Source organism: Neophocaena asiaeorientalis, unplaced genomic scaffold (assembly GCF_003031525.2).
Source record: "Neophocaena asiaeorientalis asiaeorientalis breed wild unplaced genomic scaffold, Neophocaena_asiaeorientalis_V1.1 scaffold167, whole genome shotgun sequence".
Classification (NCBI taxonomy): domain Eukaryota; kingdom Metazoa; phylum Chordata; class Mammalia; order Artiodactyla; family Phocoenidae; genus Neophocaena; species Neophocaena asiaeorientalis.
In genome coordinates this window covers 449,835-477,107 of record NW_020175022.1, presented here as the reverse complement: position 1 = coordinate 477,107, position 27,273 = coordinate 449,835, and the positions used below count along the sequence as shown (strand labels likewise).

The window sequence follows — 27,273 nt, the reverse complement described above, 5'->3', positions numbered from 1 at the left end:
CCCCCGCCCCCCCAGTGACTGGTTGTGCAGGTGGGCATGGGTTGAAACTGTCAATCCTGGAGCTTGTGCTGCAGCCCTTGGGGCTGGGTTCTTTTTCTGCTGGAGTTGCTAGGCTTGCAAGATACAAGCCTGCCTGGTAGCTGTGGCACTACATTGGGAAAGGCTACCCGAGGATGAAGAAGACCTAAAGGAAAAGTGTGGCTGAGACACAGGCACAGATTCCTAATGGCATCATTGAATACCTGCACCCAGCCATAACTGTCTTCTCAACCATGTAAGCCAATATGTTCCTTTTTTCCTTAAGCTATTGTGAATTAAGAGATCTATCTCTGGGACTTTCCTGGTGGCCCAGTGGTTAAGAATCTGCCTTCCAACGCAGGGGACACAGGTTTGATCCCTGGTTGGGGAACTAAGATCCCACATGCTGCGGGGCAACTAAGTCTGTGTGCCACAACTACTGAGCCCGTGTGCCTCAACTAGAGAGCCCGCGTGCTGCAACGAAAGATCCCACATGCCGCAACAAAGATCCCATGTGCTGCAACTAAGACCTGATGCAGCCAAAAATAAAACAAATAAATAAATAAAATAAATATTAAAGGGCTCCCCTGGTGGTGCAGTGGTTGAGAGTCCGCCTGCCGATGCAGGGGACATGGGCTCGTGCCCAGGTCCGGGAAGATCCCAGATGCTGTGGAGCGGCTGGGCCCGTGAGCCATGGCCGCTGAGCCTGTGCGTCCGGAGCCTGTGCTCCGCAACGGGAGAGGCCACAACAGTGAGAGGCCTGCGTACCGCAAAAAATAAATAAATAAATAAATAAAAATAAATAAATATTAAAAACATTACCACCACCACCGATACATTAAAAAAAAAAATCTATCCCTTACAATGAAAAATTCCTTGAATAATAAGAGAAAGGAAAAATACAAAATAATATAATAACTGTTTATAGAGTATAATTTTCTAAAGTTCACATGAATCTCAAGGGACCCTGAATAGCCAAAGCAATCTTGAAAAAGAAGAAAAAAGTTGGAAGTCCCACACATCTTGATTTCAAAACATATTACAAAACTACAATAATCAAGACAGTGTGGTACTGGCATAAAGACAGACATATAGATTAATGGAATAGAACAGACAGCGTAGAAATAAACCCTCCCATATATGGTCAAATGAATTTCTACAAGTGACCAATACCACTCAATGGGGAAAGGACAGTCTCTTCAAAAGTGGTGCTGGGAAAACTGGATATCCACATGTAGAAGAATGATGTTGGACCCTTACCTTAAACCATATACAAAAAATAATGTGAAATGGACTGAAGACCTCCATTGGGGAAAAGCTTCATGACATTGGGTTTGGCAATGATTTCTTGGATATGACACCAAAGGTACAGACAACAAAATAAAAAAAATAGACAAATGGGACTACATCAAACTTAAAAACTTCTGTGCATCAAAGGACACAATCAACAGAGTAAAACAGCAACCTAAAAAATCGGTTGCAAATCATATATCTGATAAGAGGTTAATATCCAGAATATATAAAGAACTCCTACAATTCAACAACAAAAAAACTCACAAAAACCTGATTTAAAAAATGCTTCTTCAAGTGAAGGACTTGAATAGACATTTCTCCAAAGATGATATACAAATGGCCAGCAAGCATATGAAAAGATGCTCAATGTCACTAATCATTCAAAAAATGCAAATCAAAGCACAGTGAGCTATCACCTCACATCTATTACGCTGGCTACTATTAAAAAACAAAACCAAACCCAAATAACAAGTCGTGGTGAAGATGTGGAGAAACTGGAACCCTTATGCATTGCTGGTGGGACTGTAAAGTGGTGCAGCAGCTATGGAAAACAGTATAGTAGTTCCTCAAAAAATTAAAAGTAGAATTACCATGTAATCTAGCAATCCCACTCTGGGTATACATCCAAAAGAACTGAAAGCAAGACCTCACAGAGATATCTGCACACCCATGTTCATTATAGCATTATTCACAATAGCCAAGAGGTGGCAGCAACCCAAATATCCATCAACAGATGAAAGAATAAACAAAATGTGGTATATACATACAATGGAATATTATTCAGCCTTACAAAGGAAGGATATCCTGTTATATGCTACAACATGGATGAATCTTGAAGACATTATGCTAAGTGAAATAAGCCAGTCATAAAAAGACAAATACTGTATGATTCCACTTATATGATGTAACAACAGTAGTCAGATTCACAGAAACAGAAAGTAGAATTATGGTTGTCAGGGGCTGAGGGAAGGGGGATACGGGAAATTATTGTTTAATGGGTATAGAGTTGCAGTTTTGCAAGATGAAAAAGTTCTGGAGATCTGTTTCACAACAGTGTAAATATACTTAATACTACTGAACTGTACATTTAAAAAAGGTTAGGACACTAAATTTTATATTATGCCTTTTTTTAACTATAGCTAGAAATTTAAAAAATATTTTAAAAATATAAGGCATGAAAGATGTTAAATCTAAAGTATCAGAGTGAACTCATGACCTTATTAAACATTAATAACTTTCCAGCTCTGACACTGTAATAGCCTAGCAGCAAGGTCATCCTGCCCACCATGAGAATACATGTGGAACAATCTAATATCTTTCTGGTCTTTGGCACTATTCTCCATTAAAAGGAATCAGGGATCTTTGTAGACTAGCTATTCTATGTCTTGGCACAGATGAACCTTACTGTTGTTAGAAGTAAAAGTAATGATAATAACAACAATGTTAATGATAAAAATAACAAGCAGCTAACACTTACTGAGTACTTGTTATGGGGCCAGATTCTGTCCTAGATGCTTTGCATGGGTTAATTCATTTATTGCTCACAATGACCCTATGAGGAAGGTATTATTATCCTCTTTTTAAAGATGAGGACATTGAAGCACAGAGAGGTTAAGTAACTTGTTGAAGGTCACACAGCTAATAAGTGGCAAAATGGGCATTTGAACCTGTTCCAATGTCTGTCCTCTTAACTAGTGATTATACTGTCTCTCAGGAGACAAGAGTACTTAAAAGCTAGCACAAGGAGTCAGTCTAAAGAGACTTCTATCGGCCAAATGTAACATAAGCATAGAAAAGAGGGTGATAATTGTAGTTAACTACATTATGGAAAGTTCCTAATGATTCTCAAAAAAAGGAAAAGCTAGCTCAAGGAGTATAAAACCATAGCTATAATTCAAGGACAATTATGATAGGATAAGTTTAATTTTTTAAGCAGTTTACACATAGAGAAGAGTATTGACAAGTAAGTGTTTCTTCTATGAAGTATGTATCTGTCTTATATGTATTTTACTCTGTAGAAGTAGGAAATGGTAGACACAGAGTAAGGGGTGTGTACAGGTAAGGTTTGGGGAGGCTGTATTCAAAGAATTATGCTTACACACACCATGGCATAAGCAAACCAATAGTTTTCTTAGCTGTAAAGTGTGGGTAGAGGTATGTAGAGGATACCTATGTTCATCAAGGAGTCTTTCACGTGTTTGTCAAAAAGGCTTGAGAGTCTGCATGAACAAGGCAAAGACTTGTACAGCCCTTAGCATCTGCATCAGGACTGTTACCTCTTATGTTCCCCCAAAGTGTGTGAGGTGCAGGTGAGCTGACAGGTGAAAAGAATATTTATGCACATTCAGTGGATTTGCATCCATGGATGTATGCCATTTGGGTGTTCAAAGTCCTGCATAATCTCCATAAGAACCCCCAATAATCCCCTCCTCCACACCAACAGGCAGAGAACTGTGAGGAAGCCAAACAATTCTGGAAAATGCAAGAATTATTCCCTTAACAAAATGCAAGAATTATTCCCCTAACAGAAAGGACTGATTACAGAAAAGAACCAGCTAGAAAGAAGGTGAATGTCTTGCCCAGTTGAATATCCCTGAAAGAAAACTACATAGACACTTGTCCTATCTCCTGAGAGATGTTACCTCTGCCAATTAAATGAGATGCATTTAATTGTAGGTAATCAGTAAACCAAGGCAGAATAAATATGACTAAGACAAGTAGATTTAGATACTAAATAAGGGGAAGTACTAGGTTGTAAGGACAGGTGTAGATTTGGAAAGTCCCCCGACACAGCAAGGAATCCTCAACTCCAAGAGGAGCTCAGCCTCATGAATTCAGGCTCATGTTCCAATCATCTTCAAAGGCAAAATCCCGTCACATCAAGAATCACCAGGTTGACGGATTAGAACCTACAAATTTCGCTGATATGAGTTGGTTTCTTTACAGTCTGACACAATTGCCATAAGCCTGGGGAGTTTATAAGAATGAGTTATTCTAACTTCAGGAAAATATAGGTATTGACAGCCAGAAGAAATTAATCAAACCCAGAATGAAAAACATTTAATAGGCTAAGTGTAGCTGAAATAATAAGTTTTGTAATCATTGAGATAATTTTGCTTAGAAAAAACTACCATACTAGGCTTGTTATTTTCTTTACTGAATTAGTTAAATCTGATTATGTTTTTAATTAATGCTTTAGTATTTAAAATAATTTATGTTGTATTATTTATAAGCATGGATTTATTAATACGTCTGTGGTTGTGTTAGTTGCTGACAATGAATTTATTTGAGGTGATAGTGATAGCAGTTAAGGGACCACTTTCCCAATCTCCCTTAATGCTAATGAGATTAAATGGGTGTGCTGTGTAGTACTTCCAGGAAGTCTCTTTGAAAGAGAGAAGACAGCTCTTCCCCACCTTCCTCAATCCTGCTGTGTAGGACATGTGATGATGGCTCTTGCTGCCACTCTGGACTGTAAAAAGATGAGCTACAAAGAGCCTGCATCTCTGGGAACCAGGGAGCTGCCATACTAGATTTCTTTCACATGATAAATTTCTATCTTAAGTCATTTTTATTTTGAAGTTACTAATATTGGCAGTTGGGGAGGAGGAAGTTAAAGCAGCTGGCCTCCAATTTATTCACTCTGTGTGTGTGTGTGTGGTGGGGAGCAAAGAGAAACACTCCTGGGAAAAAAAAGGAGGCAAATGACCCTGTCTAATTTTTTCTCACTGGGTCTGCAGGTAAATAGACCAGGAGTTGGCAAACTATGTTTCACTGGCCAGCTGCCTGTTTTGTAAATAAAATTTTACTGGAACACAGCTATACCCATTTATTTATATATTGTCTGTGGCTGCTTTTGTGCTACAGTGGCGAGTTGACTAGTTGTGCCAGAAACTGTATGGCCTGCAAAGCATAAAACATTTATAGAAAAAGCTGTGATGACCCCTGAAATAAACTAATGATATTTGCTAGGGGGAAGAGTCCTTTTCTATAGAATGCCCTGAGTAGGATATGCCTGGCTAAGTATTACTTAAAATATTCAATAAGTAAACCCATAATCTATGAAGCTTGGCTCCCTGATGACTGCCACATAAGCCATACAACTCTCTGGGGTATAAAATGGAGATGTTCCTACATGCTTCCTACTGTGTGAAATAATAACCCATAGAACCTCATCTGGAGATCTCTACTGAACTCTGTTCTTAAACTCTGTTCTGCCCTATTGCTCTCTTTCTCTGTGCCTATGCCAGTATCCATACTATATGACTTAGAGATATAGCTGCATAATTGAAGAATTAAATAAGCTCATGCTGAGCTTTGTTTTTGACGGATACCAAACTTTTCTTGCTGCCCTTTTACTTCTTTGTGCGAAGTTATGTAAAACTTACGTTTTGTTATGTAGTGGATGTTGGTGCTTCACTCAGATCTCCTTCAATCCTTTTTTTCACCTTTGTTTTTTGGGTATTTTTCTTAGAGCCTGCTTTGCTCAAACACAAAGAGCAAGAAGTACCTGGGAATTTATAGTCCCCAGGATAGCCCTTATCCTATGAAGAACGTGTGAGAGAATATGAGGACTTCAGCTCCCTTGCCTGAGGTAGGGAAAATACTGAGGCACACATTTCACTCCAGAGTTCCTTACATGATCAGGCTGAAGCTACCCTTTGCAGGACTGAGTGCCTAACCTTGGGTGGCTTCTTCCCCTTCCCTGTCCTTCTCCTACACCCTAGATAGTTTTCTCTGGGAGTACTTCCTTTCTTGCATAGAAATCCTTTTCTCAGGGTCTGCTGCTGGGGAACCTGACTTATGACATCTAAGAAGCAAAGAATACCCATGACTTTACCTTTTAAAATTGATGTTGAGATTGGCAGTCATGACAATTCCCCCAGGTATAGCTGCACACATACCAACAGCAGCATCAATCATTGTTGCAATGGCACCTCCATGAAGGAATCTAGTTACAAGAGGAAAAGAGAAATGTGTTCACAAGTTCTGAAAACAGCCCCTTAAGAGAGAAAAATTATCCAAGCCTCCCATATAATCTACTTCTGAAAGTTCCACTTAATTCATGTTCAATGTACTGAATGTCAAATTATATCCATGTTCTCACCTTCATTTTGTTCATAGCATAACACTGTAGTATTTGTAACAAAGCCAGAACCTAATGATAACCAGGTCACAAGCAAGCAAAAAGCTAAAATCCAATTTAGAAAATTTATATTATGTTTTTATTAAACTAACTATACACATCATTGTTTAAAAATTTAGGAAATGAAGATAAACAGAAGAAAAAGAAATTAAAAATTATAAGGCTATCTAGTGACAAACCAATATTAACATGTTAATGATACTCTCTAAAATTATACTCTTTTGCCCTATGTCCTATACTTCTGTCATTTAATAATTTACAGTAAACATCTATCCATGTCAATAAATATACATCTACATTACCATTTTAATGTCTTCATTGTAGTCCATGGATACAGGGCGATACTATAAGATAACAACCTCTTAGATCCACATTTCTAGGCTATCATTCTTACCCAGGTACCCCTTGTAGATAAGGACCTCCTTGAAACAAGCAAACTGTCCTTTTCTCATCATCATTATAGAATATCACATATTCAAAGCCCAGGCCATCCTCATAGCCTCTGGTGAAGAGCTGGGCCTGTGACAGTTGTTCTTTCACAAGCTTTGAGTCTGTAAGCAAATGAAGTGGATGGGCACATGAGAAACAGGTATGAGAAAAATACCATGACAGAGACAAATATCTGTACCCTGCAAGAATCACAGGTCAATGGATGATTGATTAAAATGCCAACCAGGTGCAAAACTGAAGGGGCTGGGAGGGTCCCAAAGAAACAGAATACAGGATCTTTGCTCCAGTGGAATTAGTCTAACTGGGAACATAGTAAAAATAAATGAAATCAAAACAAAGTACTAACACATGGCAGTCATGAAATATAGTACATAAATACAAAGGGTATATGGAATAAAATAGTAAGGTATAGACAGAAATCCTTCTTAGAATAAGTGTGACTTAAATGAGATTTAAAGAAAGTGAGTAACGTAACAGTAGAGAGGTTTTCCTTGCAGACGTGAGTTTAGCCTGAGCAGAAGGTAGTTATCATACTGAATCAGAAACAGAGGCAGGTCAGCCCGGTATTCAAAGTGATAATGACTCCTGAGTCTCCAACTCAGGGTTAGAACCATTAGGGCTCATGAAATCAAATTAGTGGGTTGTAGGCAGACTTTAAAAAGAAAATGAATGCTTCACATGTATCCTGGATAAGTACTAGTGTGCTCATTTAGATATATTTTTTTCAATTATACAACTGTGCACAAGTTGTGTGTTCTGGGTTGTGAGTCAAAATGTAGGTAACTTCAAAATAAAGCCTGAAAGCTGCTGCTGAGGAAAGGGCATGTTTGTCCTTTAATACCCATTTTAAGATTTAATTCCCCAAACTCTTAGCTCTCTTTCACAGCTCATCATGATTTGCCGTGTATAACGGTGATTCTTTTATTGATACCAAATTTACATTTACAAACTTGGAAAAGGATATGAGATGAGAAGATCTGGGAGAAGTGGGGAGGACAAGGGAGGATATTATTTAGGCCTTGAGCATCTGGGGGCAGGCACCCTGTCTCTTGGACTTTGTGTGCTCAACAACTGGCAGATAGGCACATACTATATGCGCTCTAGCAGTGGTTGAGAAACTGAATGATTTGGAGGGCCAGACAAAGAAACTTAAAATTGAGAATCAGTCTTGTGGTACAGTAGAAAAGAACCTTGTTTTGGAAGTTGGGAAATTTTTCATGACTTACCTTTGGCCTAGAATTTGCTCCCTTCTCCATACTTTATCCATACAGTGAGGAGATAAACCTAAATGACCTATAAGATCTGTTCCAACTCTAACACTCTGGGACTTCAGGATAAGATAGGCATCAAACCCTCCTAATTTTTTAGCTAGGAGTTCAAAATTTCTGGTTTAGATTACTAAACCTTGAGGTTACCTCATAAAAATGGGAAAAATAAAGATGGTGGGGAAGTCTGTTAGAAATGCAGAATATTGGGCTCTACCCCTGACCTACTGAAGCTGAACCTACATTTTAACAAGATTACCAGGTGCTTCATATTCATGTTACATCTGAGAGGAACTGATCTTTTAAGACATGGGATAACACTGAAGGTAGCAGAGGAGTAACGTGATCAGATTTGAATTTTGAATCACTCTGCTAGCTGGACGAAAGGAGAGGGATAAAAAAGTTGAGTGAGAAGATCACTGAAACACTATAAAATCACAATCACCCAACTTTTCTGCTTGGTGGGGTGATTTTCTCCAGCTATGTTCAGCTACGTGAGGGCCTGTGCAAATAAGAGATGGCAGATGTTTAGATTCATCCAGGGCCGGGGTTTTCCTAGATAAGTACGCTACAGAAGTTCAGATAAAAGAAGGCTATGGGGACAATGAGAAAGTAGAGGACTCAATGAACTGAAGGTATTAATGAGGCCAAAGAGTTTTTTCTGTGGGGCCTTTGAACAAGTAAGCTGGAAGGAAAAAGGCTGTGGTCAGAAAAAGGATGTCTAAATGTGTGGATTTCGAGGTTGTGCACTTTCTGAAGATGATAAGGCTCAAGATGTCCTCAGGAGTGCATTGCTGGGGCTGTGCAAAAGAAAGGTCATAGGTGATGAGAAGGTAAATAAACTGAGGAGCCATGGTGTGGATGGTGGGTTGCTGAGAATGGTGAATAGAGTTGGGTAGAGAGGAAAACAGTTAACCAGGTGCTGAAATACTCAACGTATAGGGAAAGGTTGGTAGATGATAGCTACAAGAAGGGGAAGTTGAGGGTGATAAAGTCGGAAAAAGTGAGATGGTATAAACCTCAAAAGGAATGGGGGTTTTCTAAGAAGGCGGGGAAATAATAATTTGAAAGCAAGTATGGGTAGCAAGGAGGACCTCAAACTCCTCCCTCTTCTGAGAGGGTCAAGTTTCTGACAAGAGACGATAGGTTGGATGAAGGGATGAGCAGAAACATGTGGGAACTGAACCCTGGAAACTACTGACATTTAAGGAGTGGGTAGAAGGAGAAAGGGAAAATTGGTCAGAGATTTGTGAAAGCCAAGAGGCAAAACATTTCAAGGAGAATGAGATTAACAGTTAGGTCCAGCACAGTAAGGGCTGAAAAATGCCCACAAAATACGGCAATTAGGTCGCTAGTGGCTTAAGTGAAGAAATTTCAGTAGAGCTATTAGAGTAGAAGCCAGATTGCACTGGGTTAAGGACATTCAATTACTTTTGTGATAATGATAAATAGTTAGAATGGAATTAGTAACACAAATTACTAATTTTCCCCTTCATTCGTAAAACAGAGTTAATTCTTATTTCTCTCTATATTGGTGGTTCTATAAAGAAACTTATGAACTCTACCATTTTTCTTGGTTAAGGTAGTTTTATTTTTGTTTCATTCATTTCTTTGGCTGTGTTGGGTCTTCATTGCTGCATGGGCTTTCTCTAGTTGCGGTGAGCAGGGGCTACTCTTTGTTGAGGTGTGTGCATTTCTCATTTTGGTGGCTGCTCTTATTGCAGAGCATGGGCTCTAGGTGCGTGGGCTTCAGTAGCTGCAGCACATGGGCTCAGTAGTTGTGGTGCTTGGGCTCAGTAGTTGTGGTTTGAGGGTACTAGAGCATGTGAGCTTCAGTAGTTGTGGCACAAGGGCCTAGTTGCTCTGTGGCATGTGGGATCTTCCTGGACCAGGGACTGAACCCGTCCCCTGCACCAGCAGGCGGATTCCCAGCCACTGCGTCACCAGGGAAGCCCCTGTTTCATTCATTTCTTCAGCAAATATTGAAGTATTCAGCAAATACCATGAGGAAACTGAGGCAAAAAAAGGTAAAGTAACTTGCTCAAGGTCACACAGCTTTAAGTTGTAGAACCAGAATTTGAACCCACTCACTATATTTCAACCATGAAATTAGTTAAGTTGTCAGCTTTTGGATGGCCTCTAAAGCCATGTGACTGAATGAGATTACCAACAGAGTTTAGTGAAGCAAGGAGTACTAAGGATTGAGACATGGGGCACCCTAACATTGTTTGAGGACAAGGAGGAACTGGCAAAAGAAACTAAAAAGGACGAACCAGTGAAGTAGAAGACTGTGGTGTCCTGGAAACCAAGTTCAAGGAGAAAGGAGTTATCAGCTGTGCCAAAAGCTGAGCAAGGTCATTGGTTAGCAACATGAAGGTCACTGGTGACAGTAGTTCTGATGGAGTGGTGGGAGTGAGAGTCTGCTTGGAGAGGTTTAAGAGAGACCAGGAAGAGAGAAACCCAGTTGTGGCATGTCTGTACACTGATGAGAAAGATCTAGCAGAGAGGGATATCCTTAAGTAGGCCAAAGGGATAGACTACAGTGCACCAATAGAAGGCTTGGCCTCTCATGAGAGTATGGTCAGTTCATTCATAACAGGAAAAAGCAGAACATCAGGCACAGACGCAGGGAAGAGGGTAAATGAGGTAGGGGTTGCTTGGAAATTCTCTTCTGATTGCTTTTATTTTCCGTGAAATAGGAGGCAAGATCAGCTGAGAGTGAGGCTTGAGAAAAAGAAGGTAGGAAATAGTCATCTAGGAGAGCAGGAGAGTGAGTAGACGAGGGAAAAATGAAATACGATTGTCAGGCAATGTTAAGGGCCTACTTGAGGTCATTAAAAAAAAAAAACATTGGGCTTCCCTGGTGGCACAGTGGTTGAGAATCCGTCTGCCAATGCAGGGAACACGGGTTCAATCCGTGGTCCGGGAAGATCCCACATGTTGCAGAGCAACTAAACTCATGTGCCACAACTACTGAGCCTGTGCTCTAGAACCCGTGAGCCACAACTACTGAGCCCATGTGCCGCAACTACTGAAGCCTGCCCTCCTAGAGCCCATGCTCCACAATGAGAGAAGCCACTGCAATGAGAAGCCCGTGCACTGCAACGAAGAGTAGCCCCTGCTCGCCGCCACTAGAGAAAGCCTGCATGCAGCAACAAAGACCCAACACAGCCAAAAATAAATAAATAAGTAAATAAAATTAACAAAACAAAACAAAACAAGAAAACATCATGGGAGTTCCCTGGCGGTCCAGTGGTTAGGGCTCTGTGCTCCCAATGCAGGGGGCACGCGTTCCATCCCTGGTCACGGAACTAAGATCCTGCAAGCTGCGTGGCGTGGCCAAAAGAAAAAAAAAACAAAGAAAAAACCCTCCAAACATCACAATCCCCAAACACCTACTAAAGGTATGTTTAGATGATTAAAAGACAATCAGTAAAATAAGAAATGTCTGTATAAGCTTCATGCAGTCAGGAACCCTATCTATGTACTCAGGCTTGTTTCAGGAATACAACACTGCACAGCACAGACACTCGACAGATAGTTGTTGAATGAATATATAAGGGACGTTGTGAATAGGAAAGCAAAAAGGTCTGTACAGGCTGACTCTAAAAATGAAGAATGCATATATATTAGGTATATATATAAAGTTCTTCAGTTAGGCGCAGTAAGTCAGCCACATAGGTGCAGGAGAGGGGAGACAATTCAAATGAAAGACACAGGGTGTTAGCTGACTGTCAGTCAACAGTGTGACGTGGCTACCTACTTAGTGCTAATGTCTTACTCTGCATGGAAAGACCATAATTTGAGTTTCAATCTTAGTTCTGGGAAGCATATACTAAGGATCTGAGAAACTGGAACATGTCCTGGGAAAAGCAACTAGGAATGTGAAGGAGACTGAAATACCCTCTGGGAAAAAAGCCAGAAAACAACAGAGAAGATTGGCCTGGCAATGAGAATTGGCAGGTACACAGTAGTGAGATACATAGATGTGATTCCTAAATTCCAATATATATTGATATATTCTAATCCGTATAAAACGATGCCAAATGAAAGGATTATACTTATTCTGTGTGTTCCTACATGGTAGAACTAACTGAATGGATGAAAGTACAAGAGAGATTATAGCTCAATATAGTTAGAGCTGTCCAAAATGAAAAAAGCACCCCAGTCCCAAGTACTCCATGATTGGAGGGGTTCAAGTTAAGTCCAGATGACTGGCTGTAAGGTTTAAAATAGAAAGCAAGAGAAGACAGAGAAAGGTTAAGACTATAGTTGTAGCTCCCAAACCGTTTTCTATTCCAAAACAACTGAGGTTAACCTTTTGCAAGGAAAAGTTACATTTATAAAGGAAATCTCCATTTGTATGGGTGTCTCCCTCTCAGTATCGGGAAGAGAAGAACAACTCTAAATCACAAGAGAATCTTTTCAATGGAGAAAGCAGCAACTTACATCTTTTCTTGGTAATCTCCTCACAACACCCCCTACCCCCAACACCCTCCTTTTGTCTTTAGCTGAAAATGGTATTTAAACTGGTGGTTTAGGACTTCCTGGTGGCACAGTGGTTAAGAATCCACCTGCCAATGCAGGGGACACAGGTTTGAGCCCTGGTCTGGGAAGATCCCACACGCCACGGAGCAACTAAGACTGCAAGCCACAACTACAGAGCCTGAATGCCACAACTACTGAAGCCCGTGTGACTAGAGCCTGTGCTCCACAACAAGAGAAGCCACCGCAATGAGAAGCCCACGCACTGCAACGAAGTGTAGCCCCTGCTCGCTGCAACTAGAGAAAGCCTGCACGAGCAACAAAGACACAATGCAGCCAAAAGTTAATTAATTAATTAATTAATAACAAAAAATAAACTGGTGGCTTAGGCTACCTTGGGGAGTTACTCACTTTTCCCTGGGCATCTCCCAGGTACACATGAGGTATATGTGCTAATAAACTTCTGGTTTTTCTTTTTTCTTTTTTAAAGAAAGCAATGGACAGAAAAGAAGGCAGTCCACTGTTCCTCCCAATTCCTATATGAGGGATCTCCTTTTTTTTGTTGTTATTAAAGTGCATTTAGTTTTTTCACAACATGTATCACCATCTGACCTACTTTGTTTTTGTTTTTTAGTGGTTTGTCTCTCATCACTAGAGTGTTCACTACAGGAGGGAAGAGATTTTAGGTAAAAAAAAAAACAACAAGTAGAGCATCTTAAGCAGTTCCCTGGTGTGTGTTTCTTCCCTTCCTTCTTATCTTTCTTCGTCCTACAAATATGTATAAGGCACTTACTATGTATCAGGTACTGTTCTAAGCACTGGCGATATAGTGGGGAATAAAACATACAAAAATCTCTGCCCTTATGAAATGTCAACTATGAATTGGCATTTTCCATTGGCACTTGCCATCTACCTTTGCAAGGATTAAATCATGTGCTGCTGCAGCTGCTGACTTTCAACACCCCCTGAAAGGAGTTCAGCGTGGAGAGCAGACATGAGGCACCCTGTGCTCTGAGAAAAACTGGCAGAAAAGGTCTTCAGATAGTTAGATATTTTCAGGAGCCAATTTTATGAGCCCAATTCTTATATCTCCTCATATCTAGAAAAGCACTAAAATCTTTCACGGTGACGTCTGCTCCTTGTGACTAGCAGTAACCTTCACTAGAAACTTGCTTGATTGCATGCATTCCCCCTCCACCAAAATCACATATATACTGACCTTCCGCCCCTACCTCTTTGGAGCAGTTTTTCAGAGCTATCTGAAATGCTGTCTCCTGGGCTGCAGTCCTCATTTTGCCCAAAATAAAACTTAACTGGCAACTCTCACGTTGTGCATTTTTTTTTCAAGTTGACAGTTTTATGGCAACCATGAAGGAACCCAGAGTGGACTTCTCTCCTTCACCTAAACCGTACGAGGAACCGGAGCCTTGGTACCAGCAGAGGCCCCTTGCACCCATCTGCCTCCTTGGAGAGTCCAGATGAATTTGGGTAAGTCTCTCCTGGTTCTCAGATCTCCCGTGTTGGTTGATGATCCTGAGTTTTATTTGGCAGAGTAGCAAGTACCTGCCTCCTCCCAGTTGAAAGATATGTGGTGGGGGCCCTGGTGAAAAGATACCAGGGAAATATCCACCCAGTTGAAAGATACTGGGGGAGGCTCAGTTGAAAGATACCAGGGAATACTCACCCAGGTGAAAGATACTGTGGAGGGGGAGCTGGTTGAAAGATACCAGGGTTTGCTCAGTTGTAGGAGACTGAGTGGTCTGCACTGAGTAGTTAGGTAAGAGGCTGTTCTGATGCTTTTCCTCAGTTCAGCTGCCTTAATAGAATTTGTCAAGATAAAAGTGAAGATATTACATGAGAGCTTTGCTCCGAAGTAAGGGCACAAGACTCCTCCCAGCCTGTTCTGGTTTTCTCAGGCGACTGAGAAATTTACGGGAGTGGTGGAGGCAGGGTCCTCATGCCATGCCGTGATCCCATAGGGAAGCCTACTCATTAATTAAAAGGCTTCCTCATCCAGGGGCACGCGTAAGAATTGGCCATTCAGTGGTCCGAGCACCTGTGGTGGCATTAGACCACTGAAGGGAGAAACTGAGACATGTAAGTGGGCTGAAACAACTCCGGGGTGATGCCTGGAGGAGCTAAGCTCACAAGCAGCACACTGGCCCACCACACAATTTCACTAGTAAATTTTATCCCTGACAAATTCAACTTAAAATGGGAGATAGAGCCTCTCAAACACAGAAACAAGGGGCATCAGAAAGCCAGCCTCTGACTAACACTCCAGGCAGGTTTATGTATGTACAAAACTCGTATTTGCAAGTACCTACTTAACTGGGGAAATATACCAAAGGAGATCTCAACCTAAAATGACCAAATTGGGGTTCTTTTAATATTTCAAAATTAATATTTTTGCACACACAGTTAGAAAAAAGCCAGCCATGAGATCAAACAGACTGAATGGAATGGTTACTTTGATTGGTATCTAGAAGCTTCTAAAAGAGGAAATGATAGAGTAACTTCTTTTCAGGAAACCAACAATTAATTACTTGAAACTATATCAGACCAACTTTTTAAAACCATTAAAAAGAAAGAAAAGGGGGTATCTATGAAAATTATGAACCTTCAATTGTGCCAGTTAAGTACACAATGCCAGTCGAAGGTTAACCAACCCCCATTTAATTCCCAACTAGTAGAGAAAGCTAGCTCGAAGGAAAAAAAGAACCTCAAAAAACGGAAACATATCTCTTCAGAATTCTGACCCTGAGGAACAAGTCCTACTAGGAGAACTTGATTTTCTCTCCCTGTGCCTTGAAACTAGGGCTCTCAGGAACAATTATCTTATATAGACCAGCTCTAAGTCCTGAGTCTGAGGAAAATACAGGGAACAAAGCCGTTAAAATTCTTTCTTATTCCAACTGTTAGTTATAAACTAGTGAGTTTTACATTTTGATATGTGATTCATGACTAAGTTTAGAAAATGAAGCTATATAGATCTCTCGTTGTGTCTCTCTAGATATATGTATGTCTCAGTATGTGTGTCCCTTTGGATAATGCTGCTGAGGTTAATTTGTAAATGACCTCTACTTAACTGGCTTAAGAAAAAGTAAGCACTGACATTCACAGAAAGATAGACAAGATGAAAAGGCAGAGGGCTATGAACCAGATGAAGGAACAAGATAAAACCCCAGAAAAACAACTAAATGAAGCGGAGATAGGCAACCTTCCAGAAAAAGAATTCAGAATAATGATAGTGAAGATGATCCAGGACCTCGGAAAAAGAATGGAGGCAAAGATCAAGAAGATGCAAGAAATGTTTGACAAAGACCTAGAAGAATTAAAGAACAAACAAACAGAGATAAACAATATAATAACTGAAATGAAAACTACACTAGAAGGAATCAATAGCAGAATAACTGAGGCAGAAGAACGGATAAGTAACCTGGAAGACAGAATGGTGGAATTCACTGCTGCAGAACAGAATAAAGAAAAAAGAATGAATAAAAAAAAAAAAAAAAAATTTGTATGGAGACACAAAAGACCCCGAATGGCCAAAGCAGTCTTGAGGGAAAAAAATGGAGCTGGAGGAATCAGACTCCCTGACTTCAGACTATACTACAAAGCTATAGTAATCAAGACAATATGGTACTAGCACAAAAACAGAAATATAGATCAATGGAACAGGATAGAAAGCCCAGAGATAAACCCATGCACCTATGGTCAACTAATCTATGACAAATGAGGCAAGCATATACAATGGAGAAAAGACAGTGTGTTTAATAAGTGGTGCTGGGAAAACTGGACAGCTACATGTAAAAGAATGAAATTAGAACACTCCCTAACACCATACACAGAAGTAAACTCAGGATGGATTAGAGACCTAAATGTAAGACTGGACACTATAAAACTCTTAGAGGAAAGCGTAGGAAGAACACTTTGACATAAATCACGGCAAGATCTTTTTTGTTCCACCTCCTAGAATAATGGAAATAAAAACAAAGATAAACAAATGGGATCTAATGAAACTTAAAAGTTTTTGCGCAGCAAAGGAAACCACAAACAAGACGAAAAGACAACCCTCGGAATGGGAGAAATATTTGCAAATGAATCAACAGACAAAGGATTAATATCTAAAATATATAAACAGCTCATGCAGCTCAAAATTAAAAAAACAACCCAATCAAGAAATGGGTAGAAGACCTAAAGACATTTCTCCAAAGAAGACATACAGATGGCCAAGAAGCACATGAAAAGCTCCTCAACATCACTAATTATTAGAGAAATGCAAATCCAAACTACAATGAGGTATCACCTCACACCAGTTAGAATGGGCATCATCAGAAAATCTAGAAACAGCAAATGCTGGAGAGGGTGTGGAGGCAAGGGAATCCTCTTGCATGGTTGGTGGGAATGTAAATTGATACAGCCACTATGGAGAACAGTATGGAGGTTCCTTAAAAAACTAAAAATAGAATTACCAAATGACACAGCAATCCCACTACTGGGCATATACCCAGAGAAAACCATAATTCAAAAAGACACATGCACCCCAATGTTCATTGCAGCACTATTTACAATAGCCAGGACATGGAAGCAATCTAAATGCCCACTGACAGACAAGTGGATAAAGATGTGGTACATATATACAATGGAATATTACTCTGCCATAAAAAGGAGTGAAATTGGGTCATTTGTAGAGATGTGGATGGGTCTAGAGACTGTCATACAGAGTGAAGTAAGTCATAAAGAGAAAAATAAATATCATATATTAACACATATATGTGGAACCTAGAAAAATGGTACAGATGAACTGGTCTGCAGGGCAGAAATTGAGACACAGATGTAGAGAACAAACGTATGGACACCAAGGTGGAAGAGTGGCAGGGGTGGGGAGGTGGTGGTGGGATGAACTGGGAGATTGGAATTGACATATATACCCTAATATGTATAAAATGGATAACTAATAAGAACCTGATGTATAAAAAAATAAATAAAATTAAATTAAAAAAAAAGTAAGCACAAATCAAACAATTCTAAATACAAGAGAAATTAAGCTAAATGAATTTCAGGTTCATGTGAACTGGGAAATATTCAGTATTAAATTAATATCTGGTATTAATGTTTTAAGTTTGTTGATCTAATTAATACAGACATGTTTTTAGAGTCATCAACATTAAGTGTAATACTTTTATTGTACCTAGGTGTAATATAAGCTAAATAAAACCTTGTTATATCTGTTACAAATATGTCAGCAGGGAAAGTAACTTGATGTGAAGAAACTTTTAAGGAAAGAAAATGTAAGTGAGATAGGTGCTTTTAGATAAACTCTATTAAGAATAATTATGCTTTACGAATGTCTATCTAAAAGAGTCTCTTCAGGTTCTGGTAACTTGAAATTGTAGAGTTGTGCTAAATTAAGTTAAGTGATGGAAGCTTATTGAATAGCTAGGTCATTCCCAAATAAAATAAGATACTGAAACATTAATTACTGAACATTGGCTTCCTTTTACAGGAAACAAAAGGTATTTAGGATTATAAATGAATATGTTTCGTGCCACATTCTCTAAAGAAAGCAAATGTTTTTAGAAAATATCACTGGTATTTATGTTCACCAATCTACAGAATGCTAACGTAAAGGACACTTCATAATTGCTTACTTAGTTTTCAAAAGAAATTAAGGTTTTAAGAGCTGAGGATTCTAATTTAAACATGTAACTAAAGTTAATAGAAATAATAAAGGAAACATTACAGTATACAGTAGGAAAGTAGGATGTATGTTTCTAGTAAAGAAGTCATGAGGAATGGAATCGCATTTTTTTAAGGGAAAAGGAAGTAGGCCTGACTTATAGCTGGCTGTTTCTGAATGGGAAATAAAGTGATGGATACAGAAAGTCATAAAAAGGTTTGTGGAAAGGGGACCCCAAGAAAAGAGTTTTGTGCATGGTCTGGATTGACTAAGGTTAAAATAAATTTAATTGAGTAAATGAATGTTATTTATTTATTTTTTATTATTTGTTCATTAATTTTGGCCATGTTGGGTCTTTGTTGCTGCACGCGGGCTTTCTCTAGTTGCAGTGGGTGGGGCTACTCTCTGTTGTGGTGTGCAGGCTTCTCATTGTGGTGGCTTCTCTTGTTGTGGAGCACGGGGGCTCTAGGCATGTGGGCTCAGTAGTTGTGGCTTGCGGGCTCTAGAGCGCAGGCTAAGTAGTTGTGGCGCATGGGCTTAGTTGCTCCGAGGCACGTGGAATCTTCCCAGACAAGGGCTCGAACCCATGTCCCCTGCATTGGCAGGCGGATTCTTAACCACTGCACACCAGGGAAGTGGGTGCAAAAGTAAGTGGGTGCAAAAGTAAGTGGGTGCAAAACTTGAATTTGTTTTTTCTCTCTCAAGAGGGCAAGATTTCTGATAATGTTGAAATGCCTTTGATAACAGATTTCAAGTTTCTTTACCTTGTAAGTGATCTGTTCTGTATTTGCCTTTGGAATCTTTTATTGTTACTTGGGCTAAGTGAATAACTATTGTTTCACAGTGACTTGTGATCCTATCTGACTGAGTGTTCTAAATCCTTTTTGATATTTTTTGACAAAACTTCCTAAATCAAATTTTAATGACATCCTTTTGATCTCTAGCTAACTCTGGGATGCTTCAAAGGGCCCCTGATACATCCCAAAGAGAGATGTTAAACTAATTAGATTCATTTGGTATGTTAAATTACATGGGAAGTAATGTCAAATGAGTAATAAATCTTCTTAGGTTATATTGTATGGTAAATGTTACTAATAAAGATATCCTAGAAATTATATGGAGTTCCTAAAATTCTGATATGTCCTGGTAAAATGTTATCAGTCATAATTCTAGTTATTATATTAAAGTGTTGTATGTCACAGTAGTAACCAAGTTTCTTTGTTAATTGCATTGTAATCAGATTTTAAACGTGCCTTAAATTTTCTATCATTATAGACACTTACAGTTTCACTCTAATACCTTTGCAAAAATGCTTCTTCTTCAAGAAAACTTATAGAAAGGACTTTTGGATAAATACAAGTTTCTGACTTTCAGACCATAATGCTGAACTGGGTAAGAAATTGAAGAATCTAGTGAAAAACCTGATGGCTTCATAAAGCTGTTAACAAAAAGGATTAGTTACATAGGACTGAGTGAACTGGTGAATATGGTTGTAAATTTTATGGTTTCTATCTGAAAAATTACTGGTTTAAATCTGTGTTTTCCAGGTGTAAGGAAAACCTTCCCCTCAAACTAATTATGACTTATAGTAATTTGGTAAATTATACCTTTGTAAGCAGGATTGAAACATTTATCTTTGCTATCTGTCTGCTCCAGACACTGGAAACTCTCAGGTTGCCAGTAGCTTTATCAGATAAATTAGGAAGGCTACCTCACTAACAGGTACAGAAAACTCAAGGTATTTTGGGACCTTGAAAAGGGAGGAATTCACCTAGATCTGTTAGGTGAAATCTGTGATAAGCCCTTGGTGACTTTCTTAGCCCTGAGAGGTATTTTAAAAGTCCAGCCTGAGACTCCTTATAAAAGTTTCAGCAAGCAAAAAGCCTATATGATCAATTATAGTTATATATCATCAGGCCAAGTGTATTGAGACCAGATTTATTTTGCAAACAAATTAGTCTTAATTTGGTTATATTTGGTAGAAATGAGGGTAATTTTAGAGAGAAAAAGATGTTTCAATGAATGTTAAATCCCAGTTTTGTTAATGGAGGTCTGTATTTACTAAGACTCACTTCCAGGATAGTTCCTTGTTGTTATGTTATATTGATATAAAGTTAAATTGTATTATTAAAAGCACACTCTAAGTTTGTTTTTGAAGCTTATCTCAGTAATCTATCTTTGGATGAAGATCATTTGCCCTATGACCTGCAACCAGGGGACTATGTATATTGGAAAAGACATCATTTAAAGGACTCACTCCAACCCAGATGGAAAGGCCCTCACCAGGTACCCTTAACTAGCTCATGTGCAGCAAAACTAAAGGGATCCACTCTTGGATTCATATTTCCCACTTAAAAAGGGCTGCTGCACCGGACTGGTCTATAGAGAGGACTGCTGACCTCAAACTCACCTTAAAACACCGCTCAAACAGAGGAAACTACACTCACACCAGGATGAGAAGAAGACAACATCAGAAGCAGACAGCTTACCCAAGATGCTGGACCTGATTCGTATTATCATTTATAAAGCTTTCTTGACTTCTCAGACCTTTGCATATAAATCAAATGTTTTCTGTCATGGACACGATTCTATGCTAGTTTAAAAAATCAATCCAATTGTTGGGTTTGTGGCCAATCACCTTTGTCTAGTACTTCTGGATTACCTTGGTGGATTGCTCTACTCCAAGGCTCTAATTGGATGGTCCTTAGGAAATTTATTTCAGAAGAAAGAAAGTTCAGTCCTGTTCAGGCTACTCTTGATATTACCAGATGGGATCTCCTCACCTAGACAGTTAATAATACCTGCTCTGACCCTGGCCATAAAAAAATGAATTTTCCTCTAAAGTTACTCAAGCTCAATCAGAGCAACAGCAAAATTTCAGCCAAGGAATAAAAGCTCCTGCAATTATGGGATGGATTTATGTGGTTAACACCAGGCTATGGTCATTTAAGTTTTAAGGCACCATTTTACCTTGGGAACAATCAAATTATACTAAGGATAACCAGCGTAGTAACTAGGAAATTGGGCTGGGAGCCTTATGGACAGTGACAATACACCATTTCCCTGAAAGATAACGATTGGTACAGAACAGACTAAGTCAGGTGAGCTGAAGATATACTGGGCTGTACCTAATGGAAGTTCTTGGCTTAATTCTCACTTATGACTTTAATAATATTGCTAGCTATGCTATTTGCATTTTTCCTGTTTTACAAGATTGCTGTTTCTTGCATTACCAAATGTGTGACTGAGCCTCCAACAAAAATATATAGTTTTATATGAGATCAATGATTGTAATACTGTAACTCTAGATATGGGAAGATACAACAAGTGGGAATTTTCCTGGACCATAACAGATTAGTAAGACAGGTGGTCCAGAGTCTTTAGTTACTGTTAAAAGACCTAGTCCAGTAATAGCACACTGAGTGGCCTATCAGCAAAATCTTCACCAGACCTAGGAATGAGCCTTCCTAGCACCGTGGGACAAAATGGTCATGAAATGCCTCCCAAATCATGGTCGAATTTATGACCATGAGGAGGCGCTGTCAACTACAAATTGGCACTTGCCATTGGCACTTACCTACTCCCTTACAAGGATTAAATCATGTGCTGCTGCAGCTACTGATTTTCAACACGCCCTTAAAGGAGTTCAGGGTGGAGAGCAGAAATGAGGCGCTCTGTGCTCTGGGAAAAACTGGCAGAAAAGGTCTTCAGATAGATATTTTCAGGACCGATTTTATGAGCCCAATTCTTGTATCTCCTCATATCTAGAAAAGCACTAAAATCCTTCACGGTGATGTCTGCTCCTCGTGACTAGCAGAAACCTTCTGCAAAAAAATATATGCTTGATTGCATGCGTTCCCCCTTCACCAAAATCACATATATACTGACCTTCCCCCCTAGCTCTCTGGAGCAGTTTCTCAGAGCTATCTGAAATGCAGTCTCCCGAGCTGCAGTCCTCATTTTGCCCCAAATAAAACTTAACTCGCAACTCTCACATTGTGCATTTTTTCTTAAGTCGACAGAAGCAAACACTCTAGTGGTGAGAGACACACTGTTAAATAAACACAAGGCATGCCAGATGGTGTTAACTGCTGTGGAAAAAATAAATGTACCTTAATAAATGTATATTATTAAGTGAAAGAAAACAATCTGAAAAGTCTACATACTGTATGTATTCTGGAAAAGGCAAAACCATGGAGAGAGTAAAAAGATCAGTGGTTGCCAAGGGTTCGGGAGAAGGAAGGACAGATGAACGGGGGACACAGTGAATTTTTAAGGCAGTGGAACTATTCCGTATGATATATGTCATTATACATTTGTCAAAACTCATCAAGTATTACACAGTGAACCCTAATGTAAACTATGGACTTTAGTTAATGTATTAATACAGTCTCACCATTACAACAAATGTACTTTACTATCGCAAGATGTTAATAAATGGAAAGCTGGCAGAAGGAATTAAGGGGTATATGGGAACTCTGTTCTTTCCACTCTTTTTTCTATAGACCTGAAACTACTAAAAAAAAGAAGTCTATTAATTAAAACACACACACACACACAAAAGACAGGAAGTGCAATGTGTATGTGTTGGAGGTGGGGTAGTTTGCCTTGGGAGTTTAGAGTCTGGGAGATGACGGGATGACTTGAGTACTCTGAGCTTCTTAGGGTGACAGAGCCATATATTGGGATAAACAGTAAATTGAGGTTAGTGATGACAGCCTCAAGACAGAGAGGTGATGAGAATGTGGTAGGGTGGAGTCTTTCTGGGGCCCCTTCCTGATAATGGTGATGATGATGCCATGGTGGGGGCATTCTTATTAATGGAAACAGATTTCATGCTCTCCCACAATCTGTGAAATTTATTGAGATTTCTGGCCTATAAAACTGGAGAATATAGCAAATCCCCTGCACTATCCTCCTTCCTTTTTCAAGTGGTAACAAGTACTTCAATCTGCTCTTAGTTTTATATTTGATATTTAAATATTCTTTATGGGAGTGTACCTATTCCTACCAAGAAAACAGGTTTTGAAATCTTCACTCTTTTGAGTATATTTACTTTTATATGAAGGTAAACGTTCCCAGGAGCCGTCTTCACATTTCTTCATGAACTGGTCAAAGAGGAGTCTTAAGTCCTTGCTCCAGCTGGGGTTGGGGAGAGCATGGTCCTTAGGAATGACTTTCTCCGTAGAAAACCACCTCTAAAAGAAAGGAAAAAAAGGAGAGTAATGGGAGGTACATCCTATTTCATAACATATTCTCTTATTTTCTAAGACTATCTTGCTGCTTTTCCTCTTCCCAAAAGCTTGTTTTTTGTTTTGTTTTGTTTTGTTTTTTGCGGTAGGCGGGCCTCTCACTGTTGTGGCCTCTCCCATTGCGGAGCACAGGCTCCGGACACGCAGGCTCAGCGGCCATGGCTCACGGGCCCAGCCGCTCCACGGCATGTGGGATCTTCCCGGACCGGAGCACGAACCCATGTCCCCTGCATCGGCAGGCGGACCCTCAACCACTGCGCCACCAGGGAAGCCCCAAGATTGTTGTTTTGAAGTGGAAACAAATTTCTAGGATCACCTGGTCCTCTCTCCTTGGGAGAATTGGGAGATTGAGAGAGGATAAATGATTTGCTCAATGTCACCCAACTAGCCATTAGCAGAGTTGGTATTAAGCCCAGGTCTGCAGACCCCCTTCTTTTTTTTAAACCTTAATCCAACACAGGTCAGCCACGTCAACTACAAACCGGCACTTGCCATCCACCTCTACAAGGATTAAATCATGTGCTGCTGCACCTGCTGATTTTCAACACCCCCTGAAAGGAGTTCAGGGTGGAGGACAGAAATGAGGCATCCTGTGCTCTGAGAAAAACTGGCAGAACAGTCTGCAGATAGTTAGGTATTTTCATGAGCTGATTTTTTTTTTTTTTTTTTTTGCGGTACACAGGCCTCTCACTGTTGTGGCCTCTCCCGCTGCGGAGCACAGGCTCTGGACACGCAGGCTCAGCGGCCATGGCTCACAGGCCCAGCTGCTCCGCGGCATGTGGGATCTTCCCGGACCAGGGCACGAATCCGCGTCCCCTTCATCGGCAGGTGGACTCTCAACCACTGCGCCACCAGGGAAGCCCCTCAGGAGCTGATTTTATGAGCCCAATTCTTGTATCTCCTCATATTTAGAAAAGCACTAAAATCCTTCATGGTGACATCTGTTCCTTGTGACTAGCAGTAACCTTCACTAGAGACTAGCTTGATTGCATGTACTCCCCCTTCACCAAAATCACATATATAGTGACCTTCCCCCCTGCCTCTTTGGAACAGTTTCTCAGAGCTATCTGAGATGCTGTCTCCCGGGCTATAGTCCTGATTTTGCCTCAAATAAAACTTAATTCGCAACTCTCATGTGGTGCATTTTTTTAAAGTCAGCAGCCAGGAACTGGTGATAAAGAGAGATGAAGGACAGACAGTTTTCCTCCATGTAAAAAGTGTTACCAGTGGGAAACACACAGGAAGCCAGAGCACAGGGGAGAGGTATTCATCTGAGATTGGGTATTCAGGTAGGGGTTCTTTGACTTGAATCTTCATTAGACAAGCAGAAATTAGCCAGATAGAAAGGGTATTGTAGGCAAAGGAACGCTGTGTGCAAAGGCAAGGAGGCATGAAACAGTTTTGAGGGGCCTTACAACAACCATATGAAGTAGGTACAAATTATTATCCCCATTTTACAGATGATGAAACTAAGGCCTCAAGGAAGCTTGGCATTGTTTCAGTACAAGGGGAAGAACAGATGGCTGCAGAGACGTAGGCAAGTGCCTGACTGTGAGAAGCTTCCACACTAAGTTAACTGGTTTGAATTGCATCTGCAGTGCTCTCGGAGGGATTTTAAATAGGGTAGTGACAAGATCAGATCTGGCCATAATACAAAAGATAGTGGGAGTGATTTCAAGATTGGAATCAGAGGGCCCTGTCTAGAGGCTACTGGAATAACTCAGGTGAAAAATTATGAATGCATGAAGCAGAACTTGGTGACTATTTGGATAAGGAGAGTTAGGGAAGAGGAAAAATACAAGAGCCAATCTGAGGTTTCTGAACTGTTCAACGGAGTAGGTGACAGACCCAAATGCCAAGAAAGAGAATACAAAGAAAGAGGAGGAGGGGGTTGGAGGGGCAAAGTTCTTGGTGTCATAATAACCACAGCTTCCACCAGTGCTATTTCTCTGTAGCACTCAGCACTGCTACCACTCCAGTGCCCACACAGCAGGTGGAAAGGTACATGGGCCCTGGAGGACTTGGGAGACAAAGTGTCACCTACAAAAGAGCTGGACAAAGCAAATGCCCATCGGCACCAGAAAGGAAAATCAGTTATTTTGACTTCTGCAGAAATCCTGGAACATTAAGATTACAGAAGCTATCAACTCTGTGGCATTCTACTTCCAGGCACCCTTATCAATTCATTCAGATTCAATGTACCTACAACACTGGGACTACACCCCAGGGTACAGGGAGGTGCTGTTATTGTGATGGAAGAACCAGCCAACCAGCCTTCTGCTGACCTCTGGGCTGGCTCTGATCCTGGCCTGATGGTAAGAATTTAGGGAGCCTGTCCCAAGAACTCTATGGAACTAAAAACTTCCCGGCTAACCAAAGGAAGTCTTGAATTCGTGAGGGGAAACATGAGTAGGGTTGAGACCACTCCACTCCCTAGCTCAGTATTTGTACCTTTGTTTTTTCCTATGGTTTTGGATTGGCTTATCCCTTCAGCCTTTCAGCTCAGAAAATCTGGGAAGGAAAGAAAAGAAAAACAAAAATTTTTAACCCACTCATTATTTCTCCACCTTAATATAACTAATGGTAAAATTTTGATATATTTCTTCCAAGTTATTTTTTTTAATATTTATTTATTTGGCCGTGCTGGGTCTTAGTTGCGGCATGTGAGATCTTTGTTGCCACGTGCAGGATCTTCAGTTGAGGCATGTGGGGTTGCAGCATGAGGGATCTTTTAGTTGCGGCATGTGGGATCTTAGTTGCAGCAGGTGGGATCTAGTTCCCTGACCAGGAATTGAACTCGGGCCCCCAGCATTGAGAGCTTGAAGTCTTAACCACTGGACCACCACAGAAATCCCTCCTCCAAGTTTTTTTAACTACAGCTTTTCTTAATATACTTGTAATCTCAGTAAGAAATATAATTTTTCTTTTGCTTCATCACTTAAAATTCTTTAGTGTTCACTTTCTCATGCCCTTAATCTCAGTTATCACCATTTTCAACAGCAGAAAAATAGTCCTTTAAAATGATATACTATAATTTACTTAACCATTTAAATTGTACATGTAAATTGTTTCCAGTCTTTCGCTGCTTTAAATGAAAAGGATCATTGGAACACTGTGAATATAGTCTTTTCTCTACTTTTGTTTATTTCCTTAGACTCCAGTCCCAATCATATAGTTTTTTTTTCTTTTATTTAATTTATTTTTCAAAGCTATTACTCATGTGCCTATTCTTGCCATCAAATTCCAGTATGCACCGATGGCTTTTTTTTTTTAACATCTTTATTGGAGTATAATTGCTTTACAATGTTGTGTTAGTTTCTGCTGTATAACAAAGGGAATTAGTTATATGTATACATATATCCCCATATCCCCTCCCTCTTGCGCCTCCCTCTGTAACCTTACACACACAATTAGTCATAAATTAATATGTATTGACTAATACCTGTCAATTAAGAGGTAGAATAGGATGTGTAAGCTTTGGAGTTGTGAATTTGGGCTTACCGCATCCATAGGTCTCATCTTAAATAGGGAACTCTAGGTTTGATCAGTTCTAGCATCCTTTCATGGACCAGTGCAACAGAGATAATAAAGGCTTTTAGGAATTAGAATGACTCCCTTGACCCTGGGCTCTCCTACCTGATTGTAACTTTGAAAGTCTGGGGGATTCAGCTAAATGCAACA

General features: G+C 40.0%; 1 protein-coding gene across 2 annotated transcripts in view; it reads right to left on the bottom strand.

The window, feature by feature from the left end:
• THEM4 (thioesterase superfamily member 4) overlaps nt 1-27,273 on the bottom strand; it is a 37,546-nt gene that overhangs the window by 5,150 nt on the left and 5,123 nt on the right. For both annotated transcript variants that reach the window (XM_024762911.1, XM_024762912.1), the window contains exons 2-4: nt 23,397-23,538; nt 6,852-7,008; nt 6,152-6,262 (exon numbers count right to left, since the gene is read on the bottom strand). In XM_024762911.1, the coding sequence (XP_024618679.1) occupies nt 6,152-6,262; nt 6,852-7,008; nt 23,397-23,538 (410 nt within the window). The remainder of the gene's footprint in view (nt 1-6,151; nt 6,263-6,851; nt 7,009-23,396; nt 23,539-27,273) is intronic.